The following is a 10,890-nucleotide window of genomic DNA, read 5'->3' as shown; positions in this document are numbered from 1 at the left end:
CTCTCGTCATACTCATACCAAAAATTTTCATTTCTTTAGTTATTTTTGGTTTTCTTTTCTTTTTGTTTGTTTGGTTTTTTTTTTTCGTTTTTATTTTTTCAATTTCCTTCGTCAAATCGTTCGCGGTAAACTTGGTGGAAAAGTATACTGTATAATAATACCGTTGTTAATATTATTACATAATTATAATTATTATTTTTGTTTTTGTTGCTGTTGGTATTATTATCATCAATATCAGTATTATTATTACTATTATTAATATTATTATTATTGTTGTTGTTGTTGTCGTTATTGTTATTTTTATTATTAAATTTATTCACATTATTATTGCACAAATTCACGCAAAATTTGAAGAAAACTAGAACAAACGATATTGCACCATAAAATGTATACAAGCTAAATCAAAATGTAAGCCAATTTGACTATTTACTTTCTTTTTTTTTTTTTTATCAGTTATACTCTGGCGATTAGTGTACACAATTTGATTTCGAACTTGAGCAAATCGAAATTTAAGTAAAAGTTTTTTAAGAATTATTGAAAAAAGTGATATCCTCATGCATATATAGAGACTTTCAAAGGTGCCCGATTGTACGCAATGTGCACCGGAACCGATGTTTGAAATTTCTTAGGTCATATTTGGTTACGAAAATTTCACGCGTAATAATCGTGAATGTCAAAAGATCAGGCGATATAATTGCCTATTATACGATCACGTGCGCATCTAGGTACAATCGTGAGTGATGAGTATGTTGCTCTCAAATTATTGATTATGACTATCTTATTTGGGTATCGAGTGTACGTATAATTATAAGAGTTTGATGAAGTGTCAATGTTCATTAAGTAATATCGTTAAGGTGATTATTAGTGGTATTCAAATCTGCATAATTCTATAATAATTAATCGAATGAGCGATTGATTTCTTTTCTTTTTTTTTTTTTTCTCTTTCATTACATATACACTAGAGGCAATTATATAATGATGGATGCGACGTGCAAATATACTACGACGTATATGTATATATGTGTTTGATATTAAATATTTATGTAACGTATGTTATAAATAACGAAATTAACCGGACGATAAATTCTATATTATTCCTATTGTAATTATATACACAGGACGATATGCGGAAATTCAGCCATTCGTTATTCAAAAAATTTATACGTATATGTATAGGTGGAATCACCCCTTGTTGGAAAGTTTGCATTTGTTTACGGAATATGTTTCATTGGGTGTTTAAACACGTATAGTTAGATAGACTTTGAACGTTGAAATAACCGTAGATCGTATTCAGGTATCTGTATAAGGTATTATTAAAAATTATTTTCACTTTTATCCAAGATTTTGTCGAAGACGATTCATAAGAAACAACGATATAATTGGAAATACCTATTTTTCAGGCCACTGGCATTGAATTTGTTTATTTTTATTTATTTATTATCTTTTTTTTTTTTTTTTTTTTTTCTATCTTACTTTTACGAAACGATTTCGGAATCGATCGTGTGGGTTTTGATAAAATTTCGGAAAAAATTCATCAATTACCTTTATATTTACATGTATCTATAACCTGCGGAATGCTATCACTGGATCTCCCGAAAAGATCCTTTCTGCTCTCCATCTGACGATGTATCTTATGTATTAATCAGCAAATGGAAAACGGATGCGTATCAAATGAGGTAATTAGCGATTGTAATTTCTGTGCCTTAATTAGTATTACCTGCTGTACGCAGCCATTTTCCAACAGCTGTACTGACAAGAACAATTTTTTATTTTTAGATTCGACCCTGCAGTCTCTGATGTAGAGCCCTATCTGGAGATGATCTATACAATAATCTTTTCAAAGATTAGATAAATTTTCATTTTTTTTTTTTTTTTATTTCCAATTATTTTTTACCAGAGTTTTTAGTTTTTTTTCTGATTTAAATCTGCATGCGTTCTTTTTTCACTTTGAGCATATAAATAGACTCTATGTTTTTTATTTGAGCGTTTATACGTATATAATGTTGTCGATATCGTAATATTAAGATTGAGGTGAACTTATACAAAAAATTCACCCACACATTTTATCGACTTATATATTAGGTCGCTTAAATTGGATGGATCGTACTGTACAAGTATTTTTGTTTCCTCTTCCCTCTTCGTTTCATTTAAATAATAGGCAATATTGCAAACTTAAAAGCTACAATCATTGTTGACAATCATTATAACTATTATTTGTGATCTTAAAATTATATACGTTAGCGCGTGAACGTTATACTTATTCAAAGAGAATCGCTTCTAGCGAAAAAGTCCGTATTATGTTGTATATTTCACAGTACGTTATACATACGTATAATTCTGGTATCGTATTTAAATACAATGCACAACCAGATCTAATTATACGACAATTGAATTGTCATATTTCGTCGTAACCATCCCCGAATGTTGGATTGTAAAATTTGTGCCGATTTATACATCCGATATACCGGGACAATCTGTTTAAACTTGAAAATGAACCGCGCATGCGCGAGTTTTATCGGCTGTTCCTGCAGGCTGGCCATCACGAGGTTCAGCCGTCAAACTCTTTCTGGCGGCGATGTGGTTGACGCGAATTTTCGAGGTTAGAATCTCAAATAATTGAGGTAGCGACTCGGAAAGGTTTGGGAAGCATTCGTTATTGGGTCGGAAAGTTGATTCTTCAAAAAACGGTGGGAATTTAATGCTTAGGCTCTTTGAAAATTCAAACGTAGACATTTTGCGTAGGTTGGCCGGCCTGTATCGCAGACAAGAATTTCGCTGCGGGAAGATTTCGCTGACCAATGAGATTTAATTATTCGGCGCATGCATGATTGACTTTCAAGTTTCAAGAGATTGTTCCGGTATCTATCGATGTAAGTACTCGCAGCCTTATTGCATACAGGCATACAAGTCTAGGTATAACCAAAATTTTCGGCAATGGAATTTCGCGTCCGATTCTACAATGGTAATTAATAATTAGCGAATTTGATTCGGTGCAGTATCATTTACACCCCCGTGCCCGTACACATGCCCGCAAATTCGATCTCGTCGAAACGCATTCGAACCAAAGAAATTGGACCTTTACTGGCATATGCATTGACTGCAGTTAGACGCCAGTTCGGGAAGTCGTATCTGGGCTGCAGAATCGGAAGCTTGAGTCGGGGATGGATCCGACTGTCACTGGATCTCGCAGAAGGAAAGTTTGTTGGTCGTCTCCTTGGTCTGTTCCTGGTCCTGGCTGTTGCCACCCTCGCTTTTCGGGCTGCCACCCTCCTCGATGGATCCCCCACTGCTTCCGTGGGGGCAAATCGATTGTCATCTGAGTGCCAAGGTGGACACCATTGGCGGCCTGGACGGCTTGTTGTCGAGTATCCGTTCGATTTCGCTCATCATACTCGCGTTGAGCTTCGGGATTAGCTGGAAGAAAATTAATCGTTTCATAGATAGTGCCTAATCGTCGCCGAATAATCGTCTCCTTGGTGATAATCTCACCTGTAAACTTTGGAGACTATCGTACAGCTGATCTGTGTTCGCTGCACCGAGCAGAAGGCACTGGACACTCTCATTTTTCAATGACCAAGCGATCGCCAGCTGCCCGAAGGAACAGCCCATCCTCTCGGCCAATGCCGAAACCTCCCTGAACTTGTCCGAGTACTTTCGGGTCTCTTCGTCCGCCAACTTATCCTTCCAGCCGTATTCCTGCTGCGGAAACTCGTTGCGTTTAGACATTGACTTATCGGACTGCATCATTGGGAGAGCATTCGAGCGGAAACAGAAAGACGGTGTGAAGCAGGCTGCTACATCGGTTACTGCACGTGCGCTATAAGCTCGACATTCATGCTTCATTTTTTTTTAACCTCCTTTCAAGTTCACAGCTACACATTTATTATACTCACCTCCTTGTACAGAGACTGGGTTTCATCTTCCGTCCAACTGAACGAGGAGTATTTGTTCTGAAACGACAATCCGTAAAATTACCGTGGGACTCAGATTTGGTGTAAACTATCTCGTTATTACAGTACATCTTTAAAGTGAGACGGAAAATTGAAAATAAGCATATTAATAGCGGTATGAAATTGCAGGTTCAATTTGGAAGTTCTTTTGCGCAGGTTTTGCAACCGCACTAAATGAGAACCGTCGGGTTGATTGTGGAAAAAAAGAGAGAAGAATCATCTCAAGAATAACACACGTTCAATCTTCGTGTCGTGTAATCGATATTGAACGAAGCCAGGATTATAAGTTAGTACGGGAAACGAGGATCTGCAGATAAGTAAATGGGTTTTAAGTACAACACGTGGCGGTAAACGTTACTAGACCTGCGAGCTTGGATAGGTAAGTATTTTCATATTGCGAACTCCGCATGAGTTGAATTGATTTTTGTAATCTAAGCGTTGCTAATCGTGCTGGCATGACAAGAATATTTCAGTGCAAATTTATTCTTGATATATTTATGATGATGATACGACTGATCTATAGGTGGCATTATAAAGTGTCTAGTAACGTTTTGCGTGGACTCTGACATAATCGTTGCTCTGATGTCTGAACTCGTGCGATTCAAATTGAATCCACCAGTAATGCAGTTGAAGACGAGTTTGCCTGCAGTTCCACATGTTTCGGTTTAAATATAAATGAATCAGTGACCGAATTTCAACATGTAGAGAATTTCTCAGTCTCTATGACGAGACATAGTGCAGAAAAAGCGATGTCCGAGTGACGTGGAATGTTGATAAACGTAAAAAAATACTGAGTAAGAATTTCTTCTCTGCATGCACGATGTAAGGAGACTGTAGTGTGTAGATGTTATGTTTAAATAAAAAAATACTCTTTGAAACCGCAACTGCAGCAAAAAAAAAAAAATAGTATTATTTGTGAAACGCAATGCTTTGATTAGTTTCATTAATCGGCAATCTGGGGTTTACTTTGTAGGAAGATCTGGAGAGGAAAGACATTCCGCAGTCTTCGCTTTTGGTGGACACCATTCCGATAGTGACTGTCGACCAGGCCATGAGTCCGACTCCTGAAAAACGTTAAACATATGCAACACTCGACGTACTGGCGATTTGAATTGATGAGCCAGGAGAGTTTCCATTGGCTTGCTATATCGTACGTACCAATTTTGTTGTAGAGCTCCGGCATGTAGAGTTCTGGCTTTTCTCTGTAGAAAAGGTGGTACTCCGCCTGCTCGACGATCGGTGTGACGCAATTGAACTGTCTACAGTTCGTGTAGGCTTCCATTATTTCAACGGGAGACCATCGAGAAGTGCCCCAGTACATGACCCAGCCCTTGCTTATCACGTAATTCATCGCCCGAACGATTTCTGAAAGCAGCAGAGATTTACCAATGTCGTGAAAAATCGGGTGGCAGGTACCGCGTTGAAACTTCCACCACAGTTTAAATCGTACCTTCCATCGGGCACATCGGATCAACCTTGTGGATCATTACGATGTCGATGTACGAAAGCTGAAGCCGTAAAAGTGAGCCCTGAACCGATTCGATAATGTGTTTACGGGAGAGACCTCGTCCTTCAGTCCTGCCAAGAACGATTACAGCAATGGAACCAATACCAGAAATGTTAGCGTTTGTGCGTTGACTATACTTCTGGTTTTTCAGGTTTTGGGGGAAGGCGTTTTGGACGTTAGTAGTACCCTCCAAAGTTTATTTAAAGTTTGGGCTTTACCTGAAGCATTGTTTCTCAACCTGCAGTACGCCACCCAATAAGGATGGCGTATTCCACCATCGACTTCCCCCATACCGGAAATTCTTTCCATATCGAGTAAATCTATGCAGGTGTGTATAAATGATCGGGAAAACGCACTTGGTGTTCCAGTATATCTTTGTCGTAACAACGTAGGTCGTTCTGTTCCAGGCTCTGCGGGATAATATTCTGCCCAGTTGGGTCTCGGCTCGATGCCCGCTGTGCGCCTCGCTCAGATCGAACACATTGATCCCACTGTCGTAGGCCAGGGCGATCACGGCTTCGGCGGTTTCCTCGTTCCCGCCCCTGCCAACCCCAAAAGTAGTCCAGGTACCTGTCGATCAATCACCCACTCAATGCGATGTGCTCTGTATGGATATTTTTCGTTAGAGGAATATTCCCCAAAAAGAGACCGACTCGGATGGAATTCACAGCAGGCAAGCTGGTCGGAGCGAAGAACCGGACGAAAGTAGCAATTTCTGGCTTTCGGACCGGCCAGATAAGCTGTCGGGTAAATTATGGGTCAATTCTGTTTCAGTGGCTCTTCCTATAAGTTACGCTAGGAGGATGGTCGTTATGGAAGAAGAACCTAAATCTTGTCCAAGAGATTTACAAGGTCCATTGATCTCTGCGTTTGACATTTCGCGAGTACGGACACGAGGCTGGTCCGAAAATAGACCGTCAAGGTTTTGACGAACCGATGAAAAACGAACGCCAACTATGGTGAAACGTAATTCACTGTCAGACATATTGTAATAATTTACTTCAAGTTAAGTCGGATCCGGATGTAAAGGCTGGAAAATCTGGCTTAATTGCAGAGAAACCGGGGCGTTTTAGTTTGGGATTCGTAAAGCTGCTTGAGTGGAGCAGAGCAGTCTCAGATACGGCCGTCGATTTTGTGCAATGGGTTCCTTATCAACCTCCTGCATCATTTACAACACGTACATACACCGGCTCCGGATGGTATATACGGTGGTTACTTGCCGGCGTCTTCAGCCACCTCAATTTCAATCTAAGCCGCTCTAGATAAGCAGCTTACGGAAGGAATTCTAATTCTCGCATGCAAGAAAATACGAAGCCCTATAGTACTGAATATTGTGACGTTCGTTGAGCCGGTTTCGCTACCTTTCGTCACGCCGCATGTTGGGTCGTATTTTTTCAATTCTGCCGAAGTCATTCTATTCAATCTTGGATATGTGAGGTTCGAAGTTACTTGTCGTAACCGTAGTGCAATAAAGTGATTATCTAGTTCCCAATGTTTGGCTTAAAATAAGCTGGGACAGCTGCAAACTTGGCTGAAGATGTGAGAAAAAAAAAGGAGATCAGAAAACGCTGATGTAACGATCAACATGGCGTCGCCATCGATTATACGCCTGCAATTTAATATCGGCTTTACGATCGTTCTCGGCACTCATCAGTTATCAAACTCTATTTCACGCCGAACGAAACTACGGCAAGAATAGTTCAGTTGTGATTTCGCCTTGAACGAAAGCCTGGAAGCCGGGAATTCGAGTTATGAAAATCACTAGGTTACGTGTGCAGTTGTAAGATCCGCTTTTAAAATCAGTGTCGAAACGTTGATGTTCGTCAGTTTCCCCGTAACTTTTCTGTGGAATTGGGTCGTAAAAGAAAACCCCGAATCCACGAGTTGGAGAACGCGTTACCACTGCTGTATAACATATCGCCTGTCAGACCTATAGCTACTAAATATCGACAAAGATATAAATTAAAAAATCTGTACTGCAGCTGTAAAATGGTCGGACGTGATCAGAGCTGTTTAGGCGTGTAGTTCAAAATCATGCTAGCTCAATGAAAACCATGCAAATTCTTTTCACTTTTATTTTCAAACACTTGTATTACCGCTGTTACAAGCGTGAGCCTGACGCTTTCCCATAAGAATGAATGTAAAATAACGAAAAGTTAAAGGTGAAATAACTCCGCTACATCGGCTCAGACCTCGTAATATATGTAATTCGCATTGATCTAGGACGATTTCAATCTACACGCCTGTACATCCTCAAGCCCTAGGCTTTGTAAAATGAGTCTTATTCGACAGGTACAGTAAAACGAAGTCTGAACTTCGGCCGGATGTTCGCGACTCGTGTTGGCTATATATTCCGGATAAGTGTCGCAGGCGTGTATCTACACAAGTGCACACAGAGCACCGAGCACAGCACGAAGGTATCCAGATTCGAGTCGCGGTTTAAACTCCGTCAGTTAACACTCGAACAAACGCTAGACGACTCGCTAGTGTAAATATGTTTCCGCTCTGAACAGTATACACTGTATACACTGTATACACGTATAATATACGTATACGAGTGTCATGTACATCTCGTGGGTGTGTCGATTACGAGAGAGGCTGCTGGTGCAGAGATGAGCTGCGTGCCGGGCCGTTGGGCCGAGTAATAAATACAAACAAGGTTGCATCCGCGCTCAGATACCCACCCACCTACCCACCTAGAGGAATAAACAGACGTATGATAGAGCCGGCGATGAGCAAAGATTTTAATTGCCGAGTTGATGGCTGATGACGGATAGTCGGAGGATGTTGAATGTTGATATGTTACGTGTTACACGATTACACTGCAACACGGTGATCCGGCTCCTAAGAGACGGTTTACGGTCGCCTTTGTGTAAAAGCCGGTACAGTTTTATCACGCACTGCGCCTTACTATAACAATATATAACAATACACGCATACGTCGCTTCTCGACCGGTGACCTGAATTGGAAAAATTAAAATCCCTCTCCTCGCCCCCGCATCGACGCTCACCCAGACCGACGTTCGAGACTCGAAGACCGCTCTTTCCCAGGTTCCGGTACCGGATCCCAGGCGATGGATGCTGGAGTCGGTGCGCCTGGGCCGCGATGCAGTTCGTAAGAAGTTGCTCCTTGGTTCCAGCGGTCGGACCGCAGTTCCCAAGCCCCTCGACGCCGCCCCCGCCGCCCCCGCTGTTGAACTCTTCCATGCAGTCCAAGCTCGCTATCGGGGCTCGGCATCTGACACAACATCATAAATGGGGTAGAATTTCTTCCGCATCGAACACTGCCTAACTTATACAGGCCACGCGACCTTTCGGCCTCTGCACTTATGTATCCATTATCCATTTTATAGCCGAGATTTTCCCACGCAGAAACGGAAGTCGAACATTCGGCATTCGTGGAGTCGCGTGGATAGTATCGTTTTTGTTTTTTTTTTTTCTTCTTTTGGTCTTTTTGTACGTGTGCACTATTTATTCTACACGAAGGAGCGAGAGAAAGAGAAAGATTTTCGTTTTTTATTTTTTTTCTTTTGGTCTTTTTGTACGTGTGCACTATTCGTTATTCTACACGAAGGAGCGAGAGAAAAAGAAAGATTTTCGTTTTTTTCTTTTTTCTAACGTAGCGGTTTCGATTTCTGACTACGGGATTAGGAACTTGGACCTTGCGGTTGTTATTATTACATATCGTTGGCGGTATATCCTTACCTGTATATGGTTGGAAGCGGATACGAGTCGTCGTCTTCCATGCTGCTGTTTGTGTTAGCGTTATTATTCGTGTCATTCCCGGCATTCGAACTGTTTCCAAGGCTGCACAGCATCAGCTGTGACATTGTTATATTTAATGATTTTCCAATTCTAGCAGAACTCTCACAAAGACGTTGAATTGCTTTTCAGCAAATTTCGAATCTCATATATTATATAGTTACGATATATCGATGTAAGCGGTGGACACGCAGCTTTCTTCAATTTATCGTCTCATGTTCGGATGATTTTTATTTTACTGCGTACGACGGTGTTGTTGATTTTTTTTTTGGTTTTTTTTTTCTTCAAATAGTTTTTTTAAAATTATTAATTGTATTATGAATCAATTTTACCGTCTGATCAGCTGCACTCCGCACTTATCAATATTAATAAATAATTCATTGGAATCTTTGAAGCGAATAGTTACAAGCATTGATTACGTTTATTATTATTATTATTATTATTATTAGTATTATTTTAAATTCTATTTTAAAATTTGAATCTTTATAACGAGAATCGTCAAGGCTTAGGTACTATGTCAGCACTAAAATAATGTATGCGCCTATATGTATAATATACTTGTCGTATATGTATATATAGTTATATCGAGAATGATTTAAGCGAACGAATTAATTAATGTATTGCACGTACGATTTAGGCACTAGTTTATTGAATCATTTTAGGCACCGCATATAAGAGAAATCTCCTTAGCAACTATAATATTATCATATTACATATATATATATATATACTGTATTTATACGAACCTTAACGGTTTATACGAATTAAATTATTTGGAACGAATGGTCGATATGAGCCTAGATATGTGACACGATTTCATTCGAGTCTCACTATTAATACGCCCCGCGGGTTTTTAAGGGTATAGGTACACCTACGAACAGCGTCGGTACTGCACCACCTACGCAATAAAGTTATGCGTGCATATGCATGTATCTTATACGTGCATATGTACACACGACACGTGTGTCATGTGTTATTTATTCCTTTTGCCTTCTTGCTCTTTTCCCTCTTCTCCTTCTTCCCTTTTCTTCTTTTTTTTTTGTTTCTTTCAATTTTTATACATCGTTTAACAATTCGACGATTCGTATAGTATTAAGTTTATTACATTATACATCGCACGCATGTATATACATACGCATACACATATACATACGTATACATATATGTATATACATATGCATATGTACAGATACGAGGGATAGAGTTATAACAACGTAGTCGAATAAATTATTTTAAAGATATTATATTATCGTTTATTTCTTCTTCTTCGTCTTCTTTTCTTTTTTCTTTTTTTTTTTTTTGTTTTAGTTTTGTTTCGTTTCCTTTATCTTTAATACAAGGTGCAGCAATTGCGATAATGGGTTTAGAAAGAAACACACACAAATTTGAAAGGAAAAGTTTAGTAAAAATATTTGTTAACGGCTAGTGTTGTGTCCCTTGCGCGGTAGGCAACACTGCGCCGGCAATCCTCCCCGCTAAGGGTTGCGTCTACCCGGCTGGGGCGGGGGTGCAAGGAAAGGCGGGAGGGATCACGTGACCCAGCGCATGACGACCGCCAGTCTACGGCGCATGGATCGACTCGAGGCGTCTACGTGTAACCGTAATACACAGATACGTACAATACGCGTACGTGCAACTGTACCGTCCATGCACGGCATACACTCGCATTCC

The 10,890-nt window shown here is 40.0% G+C and overlaps 1 protein-coding gene across 5 annotated transcripts; it reads right to left on the bottom strand.

Moving 5' to 3' along the window:
• Positions 1 to 3,155: 3,155 nt before the first annotated feature.
• On the bottom strand, positions 3,156 to 10,403 carry LOC107219587 (voltage-gated potassium channel subunit beta-2). Of its 5 annotated transcripts, XM_046736216.1 has the most exons (10): positions 9,384 to 10,403; positions 9,163 to 9,278; positions 8,469 to 8,695; positions 5,814 to 6,027; positions 5,401 to 5,528; positions 5,109 to 5,315; positions 4,917 to 5,014; positions 3,894 to 3,950; positions 3,490 to 3,738; positions 3,156 to 3,414 (listed from the first exon to the last, which is right to left on the bottom strand). In XM_046736216.1, exons 2-10 carry the CDS (start codon positions 9,273 to 9,275, stop codon positions 3,313 to 3,315), a joined length of 1,395 nt encoding a protein of 464 aa, XP_046592172.1. In that variant the 5' UTR covers positions 9,276 to 9,278; positions 9,384 to 10,403; the 3' UTR covers positions 3,156 to 3,312. The 5 variants fall into 5 exon arrangements, with proteins under 5 accessions (XP_046592172.1, XP_015513331.1, XP_015513332.1 ...); XM_015657845.2 differs by having other exon boundaries at positions 9,163 to 10,403; XM_015657846.2 differs by having other exon boundaries at positions 3,490 to 3,699; positions 9,163 to 10,403.
• Positions 10,404 to 10,890: the final 487 nt, after the last annotated feature.

This window comes from Neodiprion lecontei, chromosome 4, assembly GCF_021901455.1.
Source record: "Neodiprion lecontei isolate iyNeoLeco1 chromosome 4, iyNeoLeco1.1, whole genome shotgun sequence".
Lineage (NCBI taxonomy): Eukaryota > Metazoa > Arthropoda > Insecta > Hymenoptera > Diprionidae > Neodiprion > Neodiprion lecontei.
Note: the sequence above shows the minus strand (reverse complement) of the source record. Positions and strands in the feature narration are given on the sequence as shown.

Bases quoted from the DNA above. Each gene is read 5' to 3' on its own strand.
- LOC107219587 (XM_015657845.2), bottom strand. From the start codon at position 9,287: ATGTCACAGCTGATGCTGTGCAGCCTTGGAAACAGTTCGAATGCCGGG. The intron at 5,529-5,813 runs GTGCGTTTTCCC...CGTTCTTGGCAG, and splicing joins AAGATATACTGGAACACCAA to GACTGAAGGACGAGGTCTCT. The intron at 3,739-3,893 runs GTGAGTATAATA...CCAATGATGCAG, and splicing joins CCCAGTCTCTGTACAAGGAG to TCCGATAAGTCAATGTCTAA.